The 27373-nt window shown below is 42.1% G+C and overlaps 1 protein-coding gene across 1 annotated transcript in view; it reads left to right on the plus strand.

Annotated features, from left to right (window-relative positions):
• Nucleotides 1-27051, plus strand: part of SPIC (Spi-C transcription factor) — a 51845-nt gene extending 24794 nt beyond the window's left edge. Inside the window, exons 3-6 of the mRNA XM_089652691.1 lie at nucleotides 5026-5098; nucleotides 7930-8033; nucleotides 16391-16490; nucleotides 26515-27051. Of these exons, the coding sequence (XP_089508817.1) occupies nucleotides 5026-5098; nucleotides 7930-8033; nucleotides 16391-16490; nucleotides 26515-26936 (699 nt within the window). The 3' untranslated portion in view covers nucleotides 26937-27051. The remainder of the gene's footprint in view (nucleotides 1-5025; nucleotides 5099-7929; nucleotides 8034-16390; nucleotides 16491-26514) is intronic.
• Nucleotides 27052-27373: the final 322 nt, after the last annotated feature.

Genomic DNA, 27373 nt, shown 5'->3' on the forward strand with positions numbered 1-27373 from the left:
ACAACACAACAAACCACCACCAACACTGACACAGATCAGCAAGCCCAGCAGATACTAGAAGAGCAGGCTGTGGCTTCACTCAATGGCACATTGAACATGTGATGGATGTCTGGCCAGCCGGGTCACACTCACACAGACACGAGACATCAGAGTCAGACATTACTTTCCTTCCGCAGGCACAGCTTTGCCTCCGCTGATGAATAGGAAGAGAAGGGCTGGAACTTCACAGTGATCAGCAGCCACCAGCCGGCTTGCAGTAAGGGACTGAGTCTGAGAGGAACACTGGAAGGAGCGGCAGCTCAGCTGCTACACTTGCCCCAGACATTTTCCTCTGTCCTTTATTCCTCCCTCTCTGCTGCCCCTTCCCACAGCTGAAAGATCATTCATTATGTGTCGGCCTGGGCTGTGCCCAGGCGCCCCTAGGTAGAAGTGGGCCCTAGGTGGCTGCCTAGTTTTCCTAACGGAAGAACTAGCCCTGTCTGTAAGTAACTGAACCTTAACCTTGAGATCAGCATCTTGTAATTACTGCAGCACTAAAACTAGGGAGCGCAAGTTTTGGTGCAGATCTGCATAGAAACCAATTAAGCTGTCAAATCTTAATTGAACAAGCTGCAGTTAGAAGCTGATTGGCTACCATGCATAGCTGCACAAGATTTTGCACTCTCCAGTTTTAGTAAATAAACCCCAATAAGAACCAATCAGGCTCTGCAGCATGCTTGTTGGCAATATATATTTTACCCAGAAAAGATAGTGTAGCAGGGGCACTGCTTGTACTGTAAAAGGTCAGGGGGACCCTTGGCCACACTTTGAATGGTAAACAGTGTGTGTGGCCAGACAATTTGAGTGGCTTTAAAAAGTGGTTAAATAGAACATAGGCATATTTTCTGCGTACACTAAACACATTTGCAGCAGTCCTTTCCCCATAAATTATTACAGAGACAAAAGTGACAGCCTCACAGCTACCTCACAGCTTACCTGCTGGTAACATGATGATCACTTGACCACTGAGCCAAATGGATTCCTGAGAGGATCTTCAATCTGCACTGGCTGCTGCAGTGATGAGCATGTAACCACCCTTTCTATCAGATTGTTAAGGCAGACACTGGGTCAGGGCTATCTTCCTTATCAGGCAGTTACAGGAGGTCAGAAACCCAAACTCTTAACTCTGGGCCCTTCGGAACCTCAGGCAAACTTTATGTTTGTGAGGCCTATCCTTCACAGGCCCATTGAGGTGACAGAGCTCAGGGTTGGTATTGTATTTTAGGATCAGGTAAACTCTAATATGCATACTGCAACAGTACACACCACCCAGCAGATCATTTACCCCTTTCCCAAGCAGAGCCTATTCACCTGCCAGGATCTAGTGACTGCATAGCAGATATTACTTGGTGGACCTACTGTATATAATTCAGTGCACAGCTAACTGAGGTTGCTTCTCTAAATTCAGGACTCTCTTCCATTACTTCTGATTTTGGGGGGGAACTCAAATTCCAGGACCAAACTGTGGCCTTTTGACCAATCCAGCTGGAACTTTCCTCATCCCATACCAGGGACCAAATATCCCAAATGTTCAGGGCCCACACAGTGGCCACTAACATGGTGTTATCTGTTATTTGGCCAACAAGGACTCAACGGACTTTCGGTCTTTTGATTGAGCCATTCTAGTCTTCACCAGGTGTCATTACTACACCTCCTTGTGCAGGAGCTTTCAAGGGAAATCCCTGTTCCTGGTAATAAATGTCCCAACTTAAATTTAGATGCCTCTGTAGTGCTCTTCCTCGAAGGGGCTGCTGGAAATGACCCAGGTCCTTCTCGCCAGAGGGTGTCAGGCCCAGATGCTAGTTTCAAGCACACCAAAAAACTCAGGTTCATTCTAAGAGATGCCTTTTTTGTGGATTTGTTGCAGTGATCAACAAGAAAGATGGATGAAGGTGCAGGATACTCCAAAATGCAAACAGTTGCAGGAGAACAGTTTCTTATTCACAAATCCTCTAGCAGCAGCCTTTGTTGGAGGTAGAGGGGATAGCCTGTTAATCTGAGACTTTTCATGAGCAGTCCCAGTCCTTGCAACTTCTGGCATTCAGCGCTAAAGCACATGCACACCTGTCTTAAGCACAGGTCCTACCAGGGGCGGACTGACAACTCATGGGGCCCCCGGGCAATAGGGGATCATGGGGCCCCTGTGTCCTTGCCCAAACTCAAAAAAGCCTATGAAAAAGGTACCAGGGGCATCTCATGGGGCCCCCTACTGACCCCGGGCTCTCGGGCAGTGCCCGAGTTTCCAAATGGTCAGTCCGCCCCTGGGTCCTACTCACAATTTCCAAGGACAGCTGTTGCCCACTAACCTCCAGCGCAATACTATTCTGTGATAAAAATGATTCCTCTCCATGTTAGCTTCCCGAGGTGATGCCCTCCAGCAAATATCTTTCAATCTACATTTCTTCTGGCCCTCAGCCAATCACATGCTGAGACTTAACATCAGCTCTTCAGTACATAGGCTGCCTCTCAGGAGCGGCAGTTCAAGGAGAAAGACCCCCTGAACTAGACTCCCCAAACATTCAATGTCACCCCTGGCCAGTTTCTGGCTGCCCCTTCACAGGGAATGGCTGAGATCAGATAAATATTCATAACTTCAGTGGCTGACTCTCCTACTCTATCTCTGGAAGCTTCTTCCAGGAGCAAACAGGAGTAATCAACCATCAAGACAGTGCTTCACTAGATATGTCATCAAACATCAATATGCTTTTATAGTGGAAATTGGTGCTCACACAGTCCTTGCACTCAGACAGAGACTCCATACTGGAGGAAACTGTATTCTTCTCCCCTACCCCAGATCAGGGCAGCACTGCTCCCCTTAAGGGGGACACAGGTCTAAAAAGAACTCACGGTTACTGGCTTACCTTCTCACAGTGTCAGGTGCAAGTTCATGGCCACAGAATGGCATGAGTACATCACCAGCTTGTGGCCCACCACATGGGGTTACAGCCATGCACAAATTCGCGGGTGTTGGCTCATGCTAATGCATGTATGTTAGCATGGGTGAGCGTGAATGTCCAGCGCTAGCTTTGGGTCCAGGAGCCCAATATAAAGCACAGCACAACTCAGGACAGTTGAGTGGTCATAAGCTCCTGTGAACTGACCTACATTCTGCTGGACATGTGCAGAACCAAAACATTTTTTTAATTTTGTATCAATTCATAAAGTTAATTATTTTGTTTTGTTGCATTCATAACGAAATTTGTTTTCCTTTAGTTTTGTTTCGTTTATTTGTTTTTGACTAGATTAGCATTTTTCCAAAGAATTCAAAGTCATTCGAATTCAAATGAAAAATTTCAAATCGATCCAAGTTCATTGTGAAGAATTGCTGGTTCCATTTGAAATTAGGAAGACAGCTATATTTTTTATTCTATTCAAAATTTGAATTTTGAAATTTGAATTTCAGAAGATGGCTTGATTCTTTCTATTCTATTATTTTCTATTTTTTTTATTATTTTCTTTTCTATTCCTTTTTTTTGTCTATACTATCAATTTTCTATTCTATTTTTTCTTCACTTCGAATTTCAAAGTTCGAATTTCTGAAGAAGGCTATATTCTTTCTATTTTATTTTATTCTATTTTATTCCTTTATTTACTATTCAATTCTCTTCCATTCTGTGTTATTTTAATCTATGTTGTTCAAATTTTGGAAGACAGCTATATTCTTTTTGTTTTTTTTCAATTTTATTCGAATTTCTGAAGATGGTTATATTCTTTCTATTCTAATCTATTCTACTTTTTTCTATTCTATTTTATTCTCTGTTCTATTATTTTCTGTTCTATTCTTTTCTACTCTATTCTGTTATTTTCTATTTCTTTATTTTCTACTCTATTATTTTATTTTCTATTCTATTCTGTTTTAATCCATTCTATTCTATGTTATTTTATTCTATTCTTTTCAAAATTTGAATGTCGGAGGATGGCTATATTCTTCCTATTTTATTCTATTCTATTCAAAATTTGAATTTCAGAATTTGAATTTCTGAAGATGGCTATATTCTTTCTACTCCAATCTATTCTACCTTTTTCTATTCTATTATACTCTATTTTATTTTCTATTCTTTTTTTTCTATTGTATTCTATTCTTTTTTATTCCTTTATTTTCTATTAAATGTTTTTATTTTCTATTCTGTATTATTCTATGTTTTCTATTCTATTCGAGTTTCAAAGACTATATTCTATTTTATTCAATTCTATTCTGTTTTATTTTTTCTATTTTATTATTTTCTATTCTATTCCTTTATTTTCTATTCTATTTTACTGTTTTATTCTCTATCCTATGTTTTTTTATGTTCTATTCTATTCTGTTTTATTCTATTCTTTTCTTTTTAAAATTAGAATTTTGGAAGACGGCTATATTCTAACTCTAATACACACAGTCTTTAAAGGAAATCAGCAATATGTTTACATTTAGAATTTGTTTTCAAGTTTGATTTCCTTTTTGAAATAGTTTTGAATTCGATTTGAATTCAAACAATGGTATTTCAGACTAAATTTAGTTTTGTTACTTTGGATTCATTTAAATTTGTTAATATTGTAATTTGGAAACACAAATACATCCGAATAACAATCATTTTGTCAGAATTTCGATTTGGAATGAAATGAAACGCACATGTCTACGTTCTGCTAAGCCAGTGTTTGATCCAGCTTGCCTCCTGACTCTGCTGTAACTTCCAAGTTCCTCTGTCCACTCTGCATGCCAGATTCCTGCAAAGACCTGGTCTGAGCCTCTTCAGAAGCTTGGCAGCTGATCTTTCACTTCTCATCCTGCTAAACCCTTTCTCCAGCTCCTAGGCTTCAGCGACTTCTTACATGAAGACATTAATAAACAAAACCTTTGTCATTTACATAATTTTGTAAGCTATTTCTGTCATTTCTTTTTGTGAAGAAAATTAAGGAGGTTCAATTTTTTGTCTTCTGGAAAAGAGAAAAGACTGTAATGTAAATATTTAAAAATGAGATCATACAATGGTTATTGGTGTGTTTCAGAATTTTCTAGAGGAAGCATTTGAAGATGCCCTGGAGGTGCTACAGGAAAACCCTGCTACTGAACACTCATCAGGTATAAATAAACCCTTTCTGTAATATAGGTTAGGTTTGTCTACCCAGCCAATGTTTGTGTGCCCTGCAATGTTATTCTTTAGTTACTCTGTATTCAGCTCAGCATATGGAGTTTTTTTCCGATCTGCATGTAAATAGGTTGCATTTCAGCTGAGGTAGGTGCTCTCCTGGACAGGAGGATTAGCATGTTTCCCAGGTCTTTTGCTTGGCAGGCTCTTCGAGTCTGGCCCACTGATCCTGTGCATATATAAGGGACAGTGGTCCGGTGTGCACACACATTTATGGGATTATCTCTCCTGGTTTGACAAATTCACCACTATGTAGGGGGGATTGTTGGGACCTGTGGTCCTCCCTGAAGACACCACCTGCTGGACACTAACCATGCACTTTACTACAGAATGACACCACCTTTTGCAGGTATGCCAGGGCAGCACACAAGCCTGAGATAGGGATTAGGGACATAGGGAAAGGACTGTTCTTGTGTATGCGGTCTTTGTAATGTTTTGCATTTTTATAGGTAAAGTGTTGAAACTTTGCTTTCTGCCTGGTCTGAAGTTATCAAAGGAGTGCAATGCAAGTAGCCGGCACATTTCACACTTAGTCTACAGCTTTGGTTCACTATGCACATTGGGGTATGAACACAGTACTTAACCACTCACCTACAGGGCACTTATACCCCCTTCCTGCCCAGGCCAATTTCCAGCTTTCTGCGCTGTTGCACTTTGAATGACAATTGCGCGGTCGTGCAACACTGTACCTATATGAAATTTTTATAATTTTTTTGTGACAGATAGAGCTTTATTTTGGTGGTATTTAATCAACTCTGGATTTTTTATTTTTTCTTAAACAAACCAAAAACAACTGAAAATTTTGAAAAAAAAATATTTTTTCTTAGTTTTTGTTATAAAATTTAGTAAATAAGTGATTTTTCTCCTTCACTGATGTGCGCTAATGAGGCTACACTGATGGATACTAATAGGTGGCACTGATGGGCACTGATGAGGAGGTACTGGTAGGTGGCACTAATGGGCATTGACAGGCATCACTGATGGGCACTGAGAGGCAACACTCATATATGGCACTGATAGGCGGCACTGATAGGCGGCACTGATAGGCGGCACTGACTGGCACTGTTAGGTGGCACTGACTGGCACTGTTAGGTGGCACTGACTGGCACTGTTAGGCGGCACTGACTGGCACTGATAGGCGGCACTGATGCGCACTGATAGGCGGCACTCACTGGCACTGATTGGCACTGATGGGTGACACTGAAAGGCAGCTCAGATTGGCACTGTTATGTGGCTTTGATATGCACTGGTAGGCACTGATATGTGGCATTGATGTGGCACTGGCACATGGCACTGTTCAGCACTGACAGCTGGCACTGATGGACACTGACAGGTGGCACTGCTGGGGCTACACTGATCATCAGGGCACACTGATCATCAGTGCTCTGATGATCAGTGTACATGTCCCCTCCGCAAAATGCCAATTACCGGCTCTCCTCTCCTCTCGAGCTGTCAGCATGCATTTCCCTGTTTACATGTGATCAGCTGTGATTGGATACATCTTCGGCTCTTTCCATGGATCGGTGATCCGCTGTGTCCTAGGGACACAGTGCACCGCCAATCGCCGTGCTGCGCGCTCCGGGAGCCGCACGTGCGCGGTGAGAATGGGAGGACGTCATATGACGTCCTCCCAGAACAAGAGAACCAATCTGTCATATTACTATATGGTGGGCGGGAGGTGGTTAAAGAGTCATCATGGTGCAGTGCAGCAAGTGGTTACCAAGGGTAATGAAAACTAACAGTTAGTTATGCAGCCTGTCATTAGCGTGTACCTGTTGCAGGAGGAATGGCATCCAGCAGCGAGGGAGATTTTGACAGCACTCCTTCTGACAGCAGACTGTCCCCCATAGTAACGAGAGCAGATCTGCACTACAGAGGTTTCCATACTGTACAGAGTTACAACAGCTTAAGAGTTAAGTTAAGTGAACATATGGATCCTGCACTAGGTGCATGGTGGCCCGTTCTGCTACCAAGAGAGGTAGTGGAGAATGCTGGACAAGTGGATGTGGACAAGGCTCAGGCTCTTAAATGCAAGTTACAGGGAAGGTGTACATAGGCACAGGGACCCGAGAAGTAACTGGAGGACAGTTATGGTGAAGTGTACATGGTGTATGTTCATCTCTGAGACTGGAGGCCAACCTTAGGGTTGGAATATTCCCCCACGGCAGTCTAAGCCTTGTCCCAGGGTATTGATGAAAATGACACACAGCAAAGGTACCCCATGTGCTAGGAGAGTGATCCTGTTACAGGTGCCTAGCATAGCCCAGAAGAACCTACCCCGGGGGCAGTCCTCTTATGTGACCCAGACTTGGAACGAGTTAAATGGAAAACATGGAGGAAATGTCCATCATCACCTACCACCCCTTCATGCAGTTCTATATTAATGTCTGAACTGCATCACTATAAGGATTATACTATATGAATCTCAGTTATTGCAGCTTTAGGAAGAATTACTAAACACAGTGAATTCTCTTCATAAAATGATCAGTAGGGGGACCTGGGTAATAGGATCCAGTCTCATGAATCTTACAAAAATATATAAAAGCTTCTCAATGATTAAATTTGCAGTTATCCACCTAAGACCAAAATTTTATGTTTCGGTGGATTGTCCCCATAAACAATGATGCAATAGCAGGATATGAACAAAATAAATGTACAGTCCGTATATAAAGTCTCCTTTGTTCTGTTTGTACTTCTAGTAAAATGTGTTGAATTTTTCAGAATAAAATGTCTTGTTTAATGACTTTTGTATTTTAAACTACAGGATATGAATGCTACACAGCCCTCCTTGAAAGCCATCTAAAAGGAGAAACGTGCTTCACGACCCCAGCTATAGAGGCCAACGCACACAGCTGGAGGAATGCTATAGTAAGTAAACATTCCATAATCTGAAGGCAGGTTTTCATATTATAGAACAGATCCAAAACATCTGATTTAAAATGAACCCGTGGTTGCTCTGGGTACAAGCAACTGTTGTCGGATCATATTATTTCTTTTGTATCATGGCTGGCTTAATTTAAAAATTGGGCATTGTGATATAGCAAAATGTGACTAGAGCCTCTGCTTCTCTCTGTGTAGACCAATCCCTTCTGCATCTCTTTTTCTGTCTTTTCACTTTAGAGTGTAACAGGACTAATAGGGAAGAATGTAGTATAGGAAGGGGCAGGATACAGAGCAAACATGAAAACTAAACAGTATCTGTAACCACAAACTGCACAACACTCTTTAATTCATTTGTATTTAATTTATTTTATTCAAAGCACCTATCCATCCATGTCTCCATACTTTATTTTGTTGGGAAATTGCTTTGAAAAATACCCCCTAGCATTTCTAGCCATCTTAGGTAAGGGCAAATGATTCATGTTGTATTTTCTTCCTGGAATCCATCTACCCTTAGCTCAGGCATGCATGCAGAATGGTGTGCTTAGCTGAAAAAGCCCCTCCTCCCTTCCTCCAGATGAAAGAAAAACAAAACACCTATGAAGACATCTGGGGTGTATGAAATCATTTTGGTCTGGGCCAGATCCAGGAACTAACTGAAGAAATGTGTAAAAAAATAAATAAATAAATAAAGGAAGTAAATATAACATACCTTCATGTCGTATTTACTAAGGCTAGCAGGATAAGGAATAAAAATAATGAATGTTGATTGAGAGAGTCTAGTCCTGCTTTAAGAGAAGAATACAGGACGTAAAACAATTTTACAGGATAATCACTAGGTTTGTTCATAATATAAAATATTTACTGTAAATAAAAACATTCACTTACAAATAGCAATCTTTAATCGCTTTCCCACCGCCCTATAGAAAAAATACTGCTACAGGGCGGCAGGGGTGCGCAAAATCACGTACGTGCGCCACCATTGGCAGCCTAGGCTGTCAGTCACCGGGTCCTAAAAGGTGATTCCTCGCTGGCACCCAGCAATCACAGTGTATCACGGACGGGGGAGAGAACTGCATGCAAACAATACAGATCCCCTGTCAGCTCCTGCACACTGCTTTGTATGGTTCTGCATAGCAGAACCATACAAAGCAGTGTGCTTACAGTGTAAAGCACACACACAGCACACAGTGAAACAGCACACAGTTAACCCTTTGATCGCCCACATGTTAACTCCTTCCTGCCCAGTACAGTGTCAGTGCTTTTTATTAGCACTGATCATTGTATTGGTGTCACTGGGGATGTCAGTGACAGTTAGTCAGTTCCCCTGTGGATGTCAGAATGCCCACCGCAGTCCCACTATAAGTCGCTGATCGCCACCATTACTAGTATGTATAAAAAAAGAAAATTCCAGTATATATACTGCCATTTGTAAACACTATAACTTTCACGTAAACTAATTCATTTACATGTATTGGGATTTTTTCTTAGCAAAGATATGGAACAGAATACATTTTGGCCTAAATTTATGAGGAAATTTTTAAAACATTTTTACTGGATACATTTTATAGCAAAAAGTCAAAAGTATTGTTTTTTTCTCAAAATTGGCGGTCTTTTTTTTTCTTATAGCGCAAAAAATAAAAACCGCACAGGCGATCAAATACCACCAAAAGAAAGCTCTATTCGTGGGAAAAAAGGGCATAAATTTCATTTGAGTGCAGCTTTGCATGACCGCGCAATTGTCACTTAAATTAACGCAGCGCCGTAACTTAAAAAGTGGCCTGGTCAGGAAGGGGGGTAAATCCTATGGAGGGCAAGTGGTTAAATAATAAGCTTTCCCCCAGGATTTTGGTAAGATGACATCAGCACTCTGTCATTCAATATGGCAGCTTTGTCACCCAGAATTATACTTCTGTTCCCAGTAGAAAAAGTAGACTTTGCCCTGAGCATGTGCAATATAATCCCCTATATGTGTTGTTTGTGTTCCCTACACATGTGCTGTACAAGTAAATATCTGCCGTTGCATGTGCACTATAATGTACGTATTGTATAGTTCTACTCCTATGCCCCTGGAAGGCTGCCAGTATTGTGCTGAATTGCCATGCATGTACAGTGGTAGATACGCCCCGATCACTGGAATGTGTACTTTGCCTATATACTGTATTCTAAGGGTCCATGCACACTGGTCATAAAAAAAAAACATTAAAAATGCTGCTTATACAGGTGTTTTGTGTTCTTTTTTCCTTCAGCCTGTAGAACCAGCTCTATGTTAGCCTATGTGTCCGTGTACATTAGTGAGTTTATACAGGAGTGTTTAGAGGCAAAAAAAAAAAAACCTTCAGAATTGCACTTTCAAGAGGAACTTTTGGGCAGGAAAATGCTTAATGCTCATAAATGTGTCTAAATGGAGTGTTCAGCGTTTTCAAGTGTACATTGAAAAATGAGCAGAGGGGAACAGTTTGGAAAAAAAATGCTTATAAAAGCAAATGCTTATAAACTCTCAAACTCTTATGAGCATTTTTTCTGACACTTTTTTCTGCTAGAGGTCCTCTTTCTCATCTCAGAAAGTTGGTAGTTAAGCGCAGGGGTGGACTGACCATTTGGAAACTCGGGCACTGCCCGAGGGCCCGGGGTCAGTAGGGGGCCCCATGAGATGCCCCTGGTACCTTTTTCATAGGCTTTTTTGAGTTTGGGCAAGGACACATGGGCCCCATGATCCCCTATTGCCCGGGGGCCCCATGAGTTGTCAGTCAGTCCCTGAGTATGCGATTGGTGGGGTCATCCCTGTGCTCCCCCATTCATGTAAGTTACCTAAATAGCTGCTTTCAGCTACTCTGCTTGAACCACATAAAACTGACATCACGGCACTGACATGTCCTGTGAAATGCAATTGGCGCATAGAACTTCCCTATCTGTCTATTATTTTGTGGCCCTTGAATTAAGCAAATAAAAAGACTGATGTTAGGTAATTATACTGCCTGTATTTAAATATGCTGATATTTTTAGGGTATTGCGGAATATTTGCATTGAATTTCACTACTAAGAAACATAAGCATTTTAAAATTGCAAAAAAGGAACAGAAGAAAGTTGTTTGGTTTTACCCAGGAAGCTAAAAAAGTAAATGTTCTCCCTGGTTCCTGGATTTTACCTATAGCCTAAATTCTGAGTAAGAGATCAAGGCACTTGCTGACAATAAATTATGATTATAGACATAGTAGTAGACCCCCAAGCTTTATGTACCAGCATGAACGCTGCAGAGCACAGGAGATTTTACTGTAAATGTACAAGCATAGAGTGTCCACTAGGTGGCACCATACAGCTTGGTTATTTCAGCTAGAAGTCATTTCACTTTAACCCCTTGCCTACTGGGCACTTTAATCCCCTTCCTGCCCAGGCCAATTTTCAGCTGTCAGCGCTTTGAATGACAATTGCGCGGTCATGCAACACTGTACTCATATGACATTTTTATCATTTTTTTGAGAGAGATAGAGCTGTCTTTTGGTGATATTTAATCACCCCTGGGTTTTTTATTTTTTGATAAACCAAAAACAACTGAATGTTTTAAAAAAAAAAGTTTTTTTCTTAGTTTCTGTTACAAAATTTTGTAAATTACTAATTTTTCTCTTTCACTGATGTGCGCTAATGAGACTGCAGTGATGGGCACTGATAGGTGGCACTGATGGGCATGGATGAGGAGGCACTGGTAGGTGGCTCTGATGGGCACTTACAGGCATCACTGATGGGCATTCACAGACATCACTGATGGACACTGAAAGGCAGTACTCATATATGGCGTTGATGGGAGGCACTGATAGGCGGCACTGACTGGCACTGTTAGGTGGTACTGATGGGCACTGATAGACAGCACTGATGGGCTCTGATAGATGGCACCGATGGGCACTGATAGGTGGCACTGACTGGCACTGATAGGCGGCACTGACTGGCACTGATAGGTGGCACTGATTGGCAGCACTCAGAGGCGGCACTGACTGGCACTTGTAGGTGGAGCTGACTGGCACTGATAGTTGGTACTGAAAGGCAGCTCAGATGGGCACTGATATGTGGCATTGATGTGCACTGGTAGACACTGATATGTGCCATTGATGTGCACTGATTGGCACTGACAGGTGGCATTGATGGACACTGACAGGTGGCACTGATGGGGCTACACTGATCATCAGGGCACAGATCATCAGTGCTCTGATGATCAGTGTAGATGTCCACTCTGAGGAATGCCGATTACTGGCTCTCCTCTCCTCGCGAGCTGTGAGCATGACAGCTCGTGAGGAGAGAAATGCCGATAACCGGCATCTCCTTATTTACATGTGATCAGCTGTTATTGGACACAGCTGATCACATGACCGAGCCAAAGTCATTGGCTCTTTTCACTGATCGGTGATCTGCTGTGTCCCAGGGACACAGCGCACCACCGATCGCCGCATTGCACGCCCCCTGGGGGACGTGCACATGCGGTTAGAGTGTCAGGACATCATATGACGTCCTCCCAGAACGAGTGAACCACCTTGCGCCCGTCATTACTCAATATGGTGGGTGGGAGGCATTAAAGTACTCTAGTCGCAGTTAAACTGATAATACATGCTTACAAACCTATATTATTCCAACATGTTATATATTTATGTTCAGATACTGTATTTATGAAGTACATAAGAGAAGTTATTTTGGGCTTTTCTTGCTAATGTCTATGAGGGCCCAGAGTTCTCTGCTTAGATATAAATTGCCCAGGGTGGAAGATGTGAGCTATAAAGATTGCACTGGCCTGTATATGTGACTTTTATTTACTTTTTTTTGGTCTAAAATGATAGAAAGAGATCTACATACCCAGGGGCGGACTGACAACTCATGGGGCCCCTGGGCAATAGGGGATCATGGGGCCCCTGTGTCCTTGCCCAAACTTAAAAAAGTCTATGAAAAAGGTACCAGGGGCATCTCATGGGGCCCCCTACTGACCCCGGGCCCTCGGGCAGTGCCCAAGTTTCCAAATGGTCAGTCCGCCCCTGTACATACCTTTATTCATAATTCTATTAGCAATGGTTCTACTACAGTACGGCACACCGGACATTTTAAAATCACTCCTCCTCTTGGCAGCAGCATTTTTGCAGAAAAAACGCCTGATGCTTATCAAAATGTCTAATGATTTTACAAGCATTTAGGCGTGTTTACAGGCATCAAGTGCTTGGGCATTAATTCATTTCATTGGCCAGAATAATAATTTAATTTGTTCAAGAGCTAAAAGCGCCTAGCGTTAACACGTGTTTAGATGTGTCAAGCATTTTTTCTGCCAAAACGTTGCTGCTCCTGGACACACTGGCCCTGAGTTTTTTTTCCTGATAGTAAATGCTACTGCTACTAAAAGCTTCTAAAAGTCTGTGTGCATGGACACAAAGGATAACAGAGGGTCATTTGGAAGCAGTAAAAAAAACCCCGCCTGACGCTCCTAAAAGTAGTTGCAAAATCGCCTGTGTGCATGAGGCCTAAATACCATCTGGGCTGATTTGGTTATTTTAACAAGCAAACCTATTTTTAAATGGAACTTTTTCCCTTTCTGCTATTTTTTGTAGCACTGATAAGGGCAAAGAATAATTTCAAGAACCTGTTTGAATTGTGATCAACAAAATATTTTAAATTCCTAGCATGACTCTTAAAGCAGAAGAAAAGCCTATCTATAATTTTAAAAACATTTTCTCCCTTCCTCCTGTCCTGGCTAACCTGTTCAACCACTTGCCCTCCAGAGGATTTTCCCCCTTTCTAACCTGGTCATTTTTTGCAATACAGCACTGTGTTACTTTAACTGACAATTGCACGATCATGCAACACTGCACCCAAATAAAATTTGCGTCCTTTTTAGCACTTTCTTTTGGTGGTATTTGATTGCCTCTGCAATTTTTTTTTTTGCACTATAAACAAAAAAACCTACAATTTTGAAAAAAAAAACAATATTTTTGACTTTTTGCCATTACACATGTCCAGTAAATTTTTTTTTAAAAATCAAATTTCGTCATAAATTTAGGACAAAATGTATTCTGCTACATATCTTTGCTAAAAAAAAAATCCCAATACGTGTAAATTAATTGGTTTAAGTGAAAGTTATAGTGTTTACAAATGGCGGTATAGATACTGGATTTTTTTTAATCTAGTAATGGCGGCGATCAGCGACTTATAGCGGGACTGCAGGACTGCGGCGGGTATTCTGACACTGGGGCGAACTGACTTGGTGTCACTGACATCCCCAGTGACACCCATCAATACAGTGATAAGTGCTAATAAAAAGCACTGACACTGTACTAATGACAATGGGCAGGAATGGGTTAATATCTGGGGCAATCAAAGGGTTAACTGTGTGCTGTGTGCTGTTTTACTATGAGGCTGTGTCTGTGTTTCACTGTAAGCACACTGTTTTGTATGGCTCTGCTATGCAGGAGCTGACAGGGGAGAGATCTGTGTTGTTTATACATGGGTCTCTCCCCTGTAGGTGATACTCGGCGATCACTGGGTGCTGGCGCGCCAGCTTGGAACTGCGACATTACGTATATACGTGATTTTGCGCACCCACGCCAACCTGTAGCAGTATTTCTGCTATAGGGCTGCGCGGAACAGATTAAAAAAGATCTTATACTTACCTATTGTTAGTCTGCTTTGGTCTGGTCACGTGTTCCCGCAGCTCTGCCTTTCCTGTGTCATTAGCAGCTGTTGCAGGGGAGAAGAAGGAACTCTGATAATGGCTGGGCTATGTGTGACATCACGGATCCCAGAATTCAGAGCCGTTGTTCAAGGATCATTTATTTCCTCCATCAGCTCATCCTCCCCACAACTATTACCTTTTGTATCACTCAACCCTTCCCCCTAGATTGTAAGCTCTAAAGAACAGGGCCCTCTGTTTCCTCTTGTACCAAATTGTATTGTAACTGTCATGTCTACCTTCATTTTGCACAAACTGTTGGCGCTATATAAATCCTGTATAATAATAATCATGTTACCAGATCAGCACAGATTAAAAATAGGTAAGTATACAGATCTTTTTTTATACAGGAAAGATAGGTAGGAGGAGGGGAGACAGGAACATTTTTAATACTAGTTATAGTTAGGCTTTTCTTCCACTTAAAGATCTTTTAATTTGACGGTAAGTTTTAATTTCTGTGTATGGTTTGGTTTCTTACTACTTACTTTGATTTCTCTAGAAAAGTACCACCAAGAGCTTATTTGATTCACAAGCTGCCTTTAAAGTGGAACTTTAGACAGAAAATAAAAGTAGTTGTAAAGGTAAAAGGTTTTTTATCTTAATTCATTCTCTACATTAAGGTAAAATAAACTTTTAGGTGCAGCTTCCCTTGCAGCCCCCCCCTAAATACTCACCTGTGCCTAGTCTCGGTCCAGCACTGTGCACATCTGCAGCAACTCTTCTCCTCTCACCTGGCTTTCATAGGCTTGGCTGAGAGCAGTGGGAGCCATTGGCTGCTGCTGTTGAAACCTGTGAACAGAGAGCAGGGGGCAGGGCTGAGCCGAGCTGTGTGTCTGAATGGATGCAAACAGCATGGCCCACATGAGTTCCCCCTCATAGGGAGCAGCTTCCTATGGGGTCACTTGGTGGGGGGGAGGAGCAAGGAGCGAAAGGCGGGCGACCCAAAAAGAGGAGGATCAAGGCTGCTCCATGCAGGTTGTTATTTTGCTGGAAAAAAAATGGAACATGTAATGTCACTTTACCTACTGCTAGATCACTTCATACTGGCCCATTTTGCTGGTATAACTAGGTAAAACACTAAAAAGAAGAGTCTACACTGTTTAAAATCCAGTAATACACTGTCTCACCCTGCTCTGCACATGCTCAGTTGCTCTCTATTTTTTGGCACTGTGGCGAAAATGTAAAGGCTGATCTGCTGGCAGCCTAAAGATTTCCTGCTGGTCAGGGGCTCCGGGCTTCAGCAAAGTGGTGGCCTCCAACAAGAAGAAATAGGAACAATGCTGAAGGCAATTTGCAGCACACACTAAATTTAGTCGAAAATGTGAAATGTATGTTCCTTGCTAAAGTACATTATTTTTTATTATGTTGTTATAGGTAATGTTCCAATTTAAGCCTTCTATGGTATTTCATACAATCTATCCTTTTATTGCTCAGACAAGAGGGGCAGTTGGCACCTAATTGGGTACCCAGAGAATTGTCACAAAATCCCTACTCTGCTTTAATTGTGTAGCTCTGTTTAGCATATTTACTATACAAAATGGCTTTTGGTTTATGTGCTATTGATATTATTACCAAACTGCAATTATGTATAATATGTAATCAGCTAAGATACGACATGCCTATACCAAAACACTATAGTTTTTTATAGATAAATGGTTCAGAAGACTATATCAACTACAGTGTTCAAAGCACTGAAGAAGATCACCTATTCTACACTGTACCTACTAGCGCAATCCCACTAAAAGAAGGTGAGCATATATCCTTGAAAGTGTTAGATGCTTCTATAGAAATACCTTTATTAGTTGACGTGAAATTCCCTATGAATTTACATGAAGATACACAATGTGGCAGCATATTTGGTACCTGGATGATAAACATCTTTTCCTGACAGTTTCATGGCAGCATAGCTGGGTGAGACCCCGCCCACCCCCTTCCTGATCAGGACGTAACTCAATATATTTTTGACCCACCTCCTGCACCTCCTGGAATCAGGACAGGTGGCGTGTCCCCTCCTAGCTCGTATAATGGCTGGCTGTCCATCCAGAATCACTCTCAAGGTTGGACGCGGTCCCTGTACTTCTCTGCTAACAGCAGTTTGACCAGGGAGCCCTGCTGCTGGTCCTTGGGGCGGCATCAGGCCAGGGTAAAGTACTGACAGCTTTTTGGGTGTTCCACCGGTGGTCAGGGATCCTCGGCGGCTGCTGGTAGGGGTAATCTCCTTCCTTGGTGGGTGCTGGGGGTGGTGGTTGCTAAGGGGAGCAGTGTCGGTCTCCCTGCTTCCATGTACCAGTAGCTCCAGTCTGCCAGAAATTTCTACGGTTTGCGGTATGGCAGCTCCACTTCCAGTTTGTATGCCTACTCTTTGGGCTGACCAAATCACCCAGAGTATTCACGAAGATTCTTCTGGCCCAAGGGGCGTATCTGAGGTCGCAGGGAGTGTATATATCACCACTTAGTGGACATTCTGCTCCTGAATCAAGACAGAGAGACGCTTCTGTCACACCAGAAGTTAACCATGGAGACACTAGAGAAATTCAGATGGTTAATCAACCGGGAGAAGAGTCACCTTGTTCCAACCCAGAACCTGGTATACCTAGGTGCAGAAGTGAACACTTGGGCAGCATCAGTGGCTTTACCGGAGGACAAGATATCAGGCATCCTGAAAACAATGTCAATAGCCCAGAAGAGGCTCTACCTTCCTGTTAGGAATTATGGCCTCGGTTATTCCGATGGTCAAATGGACACAATGGAATTCACGTCCCCTTAAGGTGGGGCTCTTAGAACAATGGAGATTGGAGGATCTTGGGCAGAAAATACAAATCACTCCCCAGATGAGAATAAGCCTGGAATGGTGTTCGAGATGGCAGAATCTCCTACAATGCCATTCGTTACTTGCGATACAGTGGCAGGTGGTCCAATCGGATGCCAGTGAAGCGGGCTGGGGAGCCCTGTGCGGAGTTCACTGGGCCCAAGGCCAGTGGCCATTCTGGACTGTCAATATGGTTTGCAACATTCTAGAATTGAGGGCAGCATTCCAAGCACTCCTGGCTTTCAAGAAACTCATTCAGGATGCACACGTTCTGATGAAGTTGGACAACACAACAGCAGTAGCCTTCATATGCAGACAGGGGGGCACCCGCAGCATTCCTCTCCTGAGGGAGGTTACTCCAATTATGGAATGGGCCCAGGCCAACTTACAACTGCTAACAGCAATGTATGTGCTAGGTCACTTGAATACCCAGGCGGATTATCTATCTAGAGCGAGTTTGGACAACAAGTAGGGCCTTTCACCTCAAGTTTTTTGGAGTCTAGTGGCATGGGCCTTTCTGCTGGAGATAGACCTGTTTGCCTTCCTGGAGAGTACCAAACTACCTTGTTTTTTCTCCAGGATCAGCCACCCACAAGCTATGGGGGTGGATACATTGACAATGGCATGGAATTTCAAGACTGTGTACGCCTTCCCTCCAGTTCCAGTGATTCTCAGCTTTCTGCGCAGAATTCACCAGTAGAGGGTGACGGTTCTATCAGTAATACCAGATTGCCCAAAAAAACCCTGGTACCCGCTACTCCATTCATTGAACATCAGAGAACCATACCCTCTGCCAGAGACACCGGATCTGCTCATGCAGGGACCCATTCGCCACCCCGCTCCAGAGAAACTCAGGCTGACAGCCTGGGTCCTGAAAGGCAAAGGCTCATCAATGTAGGCTGCTCTACTAAGGTCACAGATACCTTGATGAGAGCCAGAAAGGACAGCACCAACACAGCCTATAGCAGGATATGTGACAAGTTCGTGGAATTTGCAAACAGGTATGACTTTGCCTCTGATTTTCCCAAAATGGGATTGCCACTGGTGTTGGACTTCCTCTCATCAGACACCTTCAGTTACCCTGTTTCACTATGGCATCTTACTCTGAAAACAGAGTTTCTCAAGCAATAACATCAGCCAGAAGAGTCATGGAACTGGCAGCGTTAGGGTTTAAAGAACCTTTTCTTTTGTTCTTTCTGGATAGGGTCGTGCTTAGACCAATGCTAGGATTCGTACCCAAAGTTGCTTCCAGGTTTCACATAATGCAAGACATTCCCCTTCTGATGCTCCTTTCAGAAAATTCCCAGCACCCAAGTCCATTGGATGTTGGGCACTCACTGAGAGGCTATGTGGACACTACTTCTGAGCTCAGGAAGTCAGAGCATCTTTTCACCATTTCTAATGGTGCACGGAAAGGCTTGAGAGTTTCTAGTAGAGTAATTGGCTTGGGCAAGACCATCTCTTTAGTTTACAGAGCGAGGGGCTTGCCTGTGCCTGAGTGGGTCACAGCGCATTCCATTAGAGGGGTTTCAACCTCATGGGCAGCAGTGGGCTGAGTTTCCCTGGAAACAACCTGCAAAGCGGCTACATGGTCTTCTGTTCATACCTTCATGACTCATTATTGTATAGAACCTGCGGCTTTGACTACTGCAGATTTTGGCAGGGGTGTCTTGGCCAAATTGTTTTTGCATTACCGTCCCATGTGTGGCTAGTTAAATCCCAGCTGTGCTGATATGGAGCCGTCAGGAAAACGGAAAATTTAATTCAAATACTTACCGTAATTTTCCTTTCCTGATGAGCTCCATGGCAGCACAAATCCCACCCAGTTTAGTAGTACGAGTTACGTAACACCTAGACTGAGATGGGTCAAAAATGTATTGAGTTACGTCCTGATCAGGCAGGGGGTGGGCGGGCCTCACCCAGCTGTGCTGCCACGGAGCTCGTCAGGAAAGGAAAATAACGGTAAGTATTTGAATTAAATTTTCCGTTATCCATACAAAGGTGCCATTTCATCATATAATACATTTCTGTGTTCTGTTGTACTTTATTTTAGAAAAAAAACTTGTACATTATAATATTATGTGTAGCGCTACCCCACAGGAACCGATTGTGTCTTGCCCAGGCTTTCCCCTAGATTTTCTCCCGAAGCCAAGCACACTGCATTTTCTTAGTCAGGCGCACACAACTTCCACTCATTACTCCAATGATAAGTCTAGGGCAGGGGCGGACTGACCATTTGGAAACTCGAGCACTGCCCGAGGGCCCGGGGTCAGTAGGGGGCCCCATGAGATGCCCCTGGTACCTTTTTCATAGGCTTTTTTGAGTTTGGGCAAGGACACAGGGGCCCCATGGTCCCCTATTGCCCGGGGGCCCCATGAGTTGTCAGTCTGCCCCTGGTCTAGGGGTTGTAGTTTTTTTGTTGTTTTATTTGTTTTTTTTGAACTGGGATAGGATAGGGATATAATAGGATACTCCAAATCAAATGATGCACAATTGAGGAAAGCTTTCTCAAAGTGGACCTGTATAGAAGACTGTACAAGAATGGAGCAAAGTCCCTCTGTAGATAGGTAGACTTAGTGGACTGTTACTCTTCTGGACAACAGCTAGTGTCTCCTCTCGCTTACACCCAGCAACTGACTATATAGATCCAGAGGATGGTTAAACAGCTTAAGTCCCAGCATCCATGTAGAACAGTCTATACTCACAAGGCCCTTGCTGCAGGTCACCTTCCTTCGTGTTACCAGACAGAATCTGTAGATATCCCCCTCAGTCAGCTCTCAGAAGTGCACTGGATTTCAGCATTCTGGACTTCGGGTTGCCCACCCGAGGCCTCCTGGCAGCATGAGCCAGGGAGGCAGCTGCCTGCCCTGGCTGGAGCTCCTTTCTCACAGGAAGAGGAAGGACCCAGATCACATGTGCTCACTGAATATAAATACTAGTACACTTCATTCTCAGGAGCACCACTCCTTGTAGTTGGCTAGAATTGCATCCATATTCACGCTGCTGATCTTGATGGGTCACTCCTGTTCACCCAGAACCTTCCAAGGTCTCCTGAATACAGAGGAGCCAATCACAGCAGCAGCACTGTGAGCTACCAGGATCTCTCACTAAACAATTGTAGCTTCCTGTTAAGCAGAGAAGCTCCTATGTTTTACCTATCAGCCTCCTGTTAAGCTGGATACCACACTATACTAAACTAGACTATGTACATACTAGCAACCTACCTAGGAGGATGATACATATGTATGTTATGACAGTGCCACTTAACTGAATGATGACAGGTTTGAACAGATTTGGATTTTTAGTAGAAAGCTGCCTGCTCTAAAGAGTTTTTGAAGAAGGATGAAGTACCATGTCATATCACTGAACATAGGCATGTACATTTTTTTTCTTTACAAATGACTAAATCAGGGTTGCAATGAGTATTGATAATGTACATGAAGATTTGCGTGCATAACCATTACGCATACAGAGGTCAATATGCCAATGCAGGTCACATTTCTAGCAACAGATTTCCACATATTTGCCCTGTAATACCATTATGTATCATAGGCGGTTATATGTTACCTTCTTTTATATAGTTTTAAATATTTTCTACATAAAACATATATAAATAGTTTTGCGCTCATATATAAATAATAGTCCATAAAAAGTTCAATCAAAATATGAAATATAAAATATATAAAGTGCTTGAATGGTGAAAAATCAATACGATGTGCTCCAGACAAATGAAACCTTTTGAAAAAAACACAGTGCTGCACCTTGACTTAGTGTTCCTCCACCTAAAAATATATGGATGGCCGCTCAACTCATACCGTGGACCTATAAATTAATACAGGTCAACCAAGCATAGTAATTCCATCAAAGATGCTCTGGATGGCAGCAGAGAGCTGATGACAGGCACCCCTTCAATGACAGTATATACTTCTCAGCTTAAAGTGGAGCTCCACCGAAAAGGGGACGTTCCGCTTTAAGGACTGCTCCCCCGCTCCCCATTAAGGATTGGCACCTTTGGGGAGCGGGTACCCAAATTTGACAGGTACCCGCTCCCACTTATGGTCCGATCGCCTAGGCGTTCGGAAGCGGAAGTTGTCCTCCCTCCCTCACTCCCTGTAGTCTTTTGGGAGATGTGACAGGTCCCAGAAGACTACAGGACCATTCATGAAGCGCAGCGCTACTCGCGCATGCGCAGTGGGTACTCGGCTGTGAAGCCACAAGCTATCACAGCCGGGTGCCCACACTGAAGATGCTGGCCTCTTGGAATACAGGACGGCCGGTGAAACGAGCTGCAGGGGACACACCACGGGACCGAGGGACAGGTAAGCGGCTGTTTTTTAAAAGTCAGCAGCTACAGTTTTTGTAGCTGCTGACTTTTATTTTTTGGAACTCCACTTTAACGCCACATAAAGAAAGAACAGAGGACATCTCCCATAGTGTAATACTGTTTATTTTCACATAAAATGTTCCAGAGTGGCACTCACATGATAGAAGCAGTAACAGATCGATTTACAATTTAAAACTCCCGCTCCGTAAAAAGCCGGCAATTACGTCACTAGGCTCCGCCCCACGCGTTACGCCACCAACCACGTGGCTTAATTTTCCCTGACAAAGTCATTGCCGGCTTTTTACAGTGTGGGAGTTTTAAATTCTAAATCAAGGTGGCTTCATTTGTCTGGAGCACATTGTATTGATTTTTCACCATTCAAGCACATTATATATTTTATATTTCATATTTTGATTGAACTATCACATTTGAACTTTTTATGTACTATTATTTATATATGAGTTAGCGCAACACTATTTATATGTTTTATGTTGTAAGTGTGGGATCACCTTTTAAGGTGTTATTGCAGCGGCTCTATTCTATTAGCGTATTCACAAGTTTGATAGCGCACATTGTTTTATTTTATTTAAATATTTTCTGTCATTCCTTTGAGCATAACAACTTTGGAAGCTTCTAAATTATAAGAGGAAATTTGTATATCATAATACTCTAAAATAGGGGCTCTTAAAATAGACCCAGGAGCTTTTGAAATGGATTTACATGGATGAGCCAAGGCATTACACTTTGTTGTTGGTGATACGCCTATCCCAAAACTAGTCTGTCCCAAGACAATTGGCTTTACAATAGGTAAATAGCTTTGAAATGAGATGAGGGAAAATGTACCTTTAGCTTCAGTTGACCCAAAACTTGCTCATTTATGTATATAAACCACACTTGTGTTTGCTCAGCTCTGCTATGTTAGGCATCCAGACATTTAGGACTCTCCTAACACTATACTGTAGAAACAGGTTGAATGTATGGAGAGTAGATTGTGGTTTCTCAGGCTAAAAGTTGCCATGGGAGATTACATTAAATAAATCTATGATGAGAGAAACATGTGACGAATGATTTAGGGGCCCCTTCACAATTTTCCATTTATGTGCAGTCTGTTAATACACTTTATGTCATGCGCAACATGCATTAAGGTCCATTGCAATGATGTGCATGTTAAAGTGCATATTATCCTATTGGCGCGTGTCTGTAGACTTGTCTTTCTTTACCCTGTATAGTGCAGATTGCTGACAGGCTAAATGCACACAAAGTAATATTTATACTGGTTCAGGCCTGTGATAACAGCTCTTAAAGCATAGAAAAAGAAAAAAGTTGAGTTTACCAAATTGTTTGGTAACCCTTTATATATTAAAAGAGAGAATGTGTCTAAACAATATAGTTATTCTTTAACCAATGAGTGTGTGTCTCCATGTTTTGGATAAATAAAGTGGAGTGCTAAAAAGAAATGAATAGTGAAAACTCAGATAAATGAAATAAAATATAATAAAAGTTCGTTCAAATTATATATATAATCGTCCACTTGACTGAATGTAGTAAATGGCCCCAATGATATTTTCCACAACAGCAGATATCTTCAAAGCCAGTGATAGGAAACAAATGGCAAAAATGCGCACTCACCAACTGCACATAGGAAATGCGCAGGAGGAGCCAAAGAAGAAGGGGTGCCAATAGTGTAGTAACTTCAGTAAATTTATTGGATGTACATGATTAAAATCATAAGTGAACAAAGGGTGCAGGTACAGTACAAAATGTGAAGCTATTAAGAAATGCAGAGTACTGCAGCACTGACCCTTAAGCAAGATGGCCACCGGACCTCCTCGTGGTCTCGGCGGCGATGACGTCACACGCTGTCAGCTCCTCCTGAGGCCTTTCGTGCTAAGGCACATCATCAGAGGGGGAGGCTAACAGCCGTGTGACTGACGTCTGGTGTTTAAATAGAGGAAATGGTGTATGCGCATTAACGCACCGCCATTTTTGTGAAACTGTGCATGCATGCTTTCAGAGACGCCATTTTGCTGTGGATGGATTCAGCAATAGGACACACTCAGCAGAGTAGTGTCAAACTTTATGAAAACTGCCGACAGCCTGAAGCAGAAAACAGCACAGTACCCAGGGGGAATATATGCAGCCCATATAGTGGCTGATAATGCATATTAAAAGGGAGCAGTATCAAGGAGAGATGTCAAGAAAAATACACACAAAACCCTGCTTCTGAGCTAAAAAACCCCAGGGGTGGAAATCATATAAGATTCCTAGAAACAATGTTGTTTGAAAACTAAGAATTAGTATCCACGGCATACAGGATGCTCAATATTAGTAATATCAATAAAAATCATAAAACATAAATATATAAATCAACAAGTGACATAAAAAAATTGTTATAGGGTCATATCTACAGAAAGAAAAGAGCCCAATATATCCAGAAAATATGATCATTAAATATAATAAACTATTATACCATCAATGGCACATAAGGCTCTCACAGATGGTAATGGCAGTAAAATATATATATAGGATAATAATAAAAATATAGAAGATGAGAATCACCCTATAAAATCTAAAATATAACCTAAAGTGTAAAAAGTCATATAAAATCTAATGATATGATAAATGGCTCAGTTTCATATCCATATCAATTACAATGGGTTAGTGTTATGTCTTCTTTTATAGAGATCAGTCTGATATGGTTATACTGATTTCACCAAAATGATTATATGATCAGATATAATATTAACCAAGTGGTATAATCATAATTATGATAATTAAAAACTAGAATCCAAATTTGCAAATATATGTAAAAGTGAGCCCCACAATGGGTATATTGAGGATGAAAGTGAATCAAAGCTAAATTTCTCCATCACAGAATGGGAGGTGTATGGAAGTACATATATCCTCGGGATGAAAGGTATAAGGAAGTTCCAATACCCTCGGGATCAAGTTCATAGACCATGTTGGAGCGATTGTGCAACAGAGTAGGTAAAGACCAGGTTAATTGTTAGCTATAAAACAATTGACATCGATCTCGATGTTATGTCCTCGTGGGTGTAAGGTGTCCAGCTCATACACCCATCTGGTCTCAGCCTGTGACACAGCCCTTACTTTGTTTATGCCCCTCCAGTGGGCAGAAACGCACTCAACACCCACAAATTTGAGGGATGACGGGTCCTTATTATGAAATAACCGATAGTGGTTGGAGAGGGAATGCTCCCTGTATCCCTTCTTGATATTAGTCACATGTTCTCGTAGGCGGTCACACAATTTCCTAATTGTGCGGCCTACGTATTGCTTTCGACAAGCACACTGCAGCAGGTACACCACATATCTGCTTTCACATGAGATAAACCGTTTAATGTCATATGATTTTCCTGTTATATATGATTCAAAGGTATCAATCCGATGTTTCCTTATGCCATTACACTTGCAAATAATGCACCTGTTGCAAGGGTGAAATCCTTTGAGATCATTAAAAAGTTAAATTTTTTTGGGGGGGGTCTACCACATTAGGTGCAATCTGGTGCCTGATTGCTGTGGCTTTTCGGAAAATGATCTCCGGTTTATTAGGTAGAACTTTTCCTAATATGGGATCCATCTTAAGTATATCCCAGTTATTGTGAATGATCCTTCTGATCCATCTAAATTGGGTTGAAAATGTGTTTACAAAGGGACAAATTTTGGCTTTTGTCAGTTTGGGTTTATTTAATACCATCTCATTTCTATCCAATTGGGCCACTGTCTGAATAGTGTTCTCTAGAGTAGACTTCTCATATCCTTTCTCCAAGAACCTATTCTTCAGGATCTCTGCTTGAGAATGGTAGGTGTCAACATCTGTACAATTGCATCTAATACGCATAAATTGGCCCTTTGAGATGTTGCCCAGCCAGTTAGGGTGATGGCAACTAACTGTTGGAATATAGCTATTCCTGTCAGTTGTCTTGAAAAATTACTTAGTAACAATTTTCCCAGTACAATTAATAAGGGTGAGGTCTAGAAAATGTATTTCATGTTGGCTATATACATAGGTGAGACTAATATTAAGGCTATTATTATTCAGGGTTTTAAAGAAATTAATAAGTGATTCCTCCTCCCCATTCCATAGGAGGAGGATATCATCTATGTACCTTTTATACATCACCAGTTCTGGCCAGTCCCTGGCGTAAATTAAGTCCTCTTCCCATCGGGACATAAATAGATTGGCTAAACTGGGGGCGAATTTAGCCCCCATTGCAATGCCTTTAAATGCAATTAGTAAGACTTATTGATCCAAAAATAATTGTGGTTCATTGCAAATTCCAACAGGTCTAAGATAAAGTGCCTCTGTATAGTGGGTAAGGTGCTGTAGTGTGTTAGATAAAAGTCTGCTGCCTCCATTCCATCTGCACGATTTATATTCGTGTAAAGGGAAGCTACGTCCGCTGTTACCAGAAAGGTATTGGGAAGCATGTTTTGCCTACGTAGGGTTGACCTGTGAATCTGGCAAATACTGTACTGCAGTCAATATTAACACCTCTCAATTTGAAACTTTACCCCAGGACTCCAGAGATGTGTCATACACAAAAGAACAACCTTACACTAGTGTGAATCTCTTTTTCTACAGTTTGATTTATCATAACTCATATTTCGTCACCAGGAAGGAAGAAGCTTCGGCTGTTTGAATATCTCTATAACGCTTTGTGTGACCCCAACATGGTCAGCTGCATTCAGTGGGTGGATGAAGCCAATGGCATCTTCCAATTTGTCTCAAAGAACAAAGAGAAATTAGCAGAGCTGTGGGGTAAAAGAAAAGGCAACCGTAAAATCATGACTTATCAGAAAATGGCCAGAGCCCTGCGGAATTATGGCAGAACTGGAGAAATTATGAAGGTTCGAAGAAAACTGACCTATCAGTTCAGTAAGCTGATTTTGCAAAGACTGTCTTCGGTGTGCTTTTCTGGGAAAGAAAGCATATACTACCAATATGTTCAGCCTGACCTGGAATACTGGAGTAACTATCATGACATGGACAATAAGTATACTTACAATAGCAATGTGTATTCTTTAAAATGGTTGTAAACCCTCACATATATCCAGTGAAGTGAATTGCCTCGGGTGATACACAGAGATGAAACAAATCCTCCTACATAATTTTTACTTTATCTGCAGTCTTCTCTTTTCTACATCCTTTCAAAAGTGCTGATTTTAGATAAAATTCTTCTGCATTTGTCAGTAGCACAGAGATGGTGACAGGGAGCTGCAGTTAGAGCTCTGTGAGAGCTGATTGGAGGAAAGGGACACCACACACACACAGCACACAGGAGATATGTTGTGAATAGACAAGCTGTCTGCTGTGCTCTCCCCCCCTCCCTCCGACACAAATTTATCCCTTGTGCCCCGAAATTGTCAGAAGTGACTCATGCTGATAACAGAGGAATGAAGCACTAGAGAGAAGTGAGAGCTTTGCAGAGAGACAAGTAAACACTACAGATATCTGTGCTTTGTTCAGATTCCAT

The sequence above is a fragment of the Staurois parvus genome, unplaced genomic scaffold, assembly GCF_062004578.1.
Source record: "Staurois parvus isolate SC_StPar_1 unplaced genomic scaffold, SC_StPar_1.0 ptg000025l, whole genome shotgun sequence".
Taxonomy (NCBI): Eukaryota; Metazoa; Chordata; class Amphibia; order Anura; family Ranidae; genus Staurois; species Staurois parvus.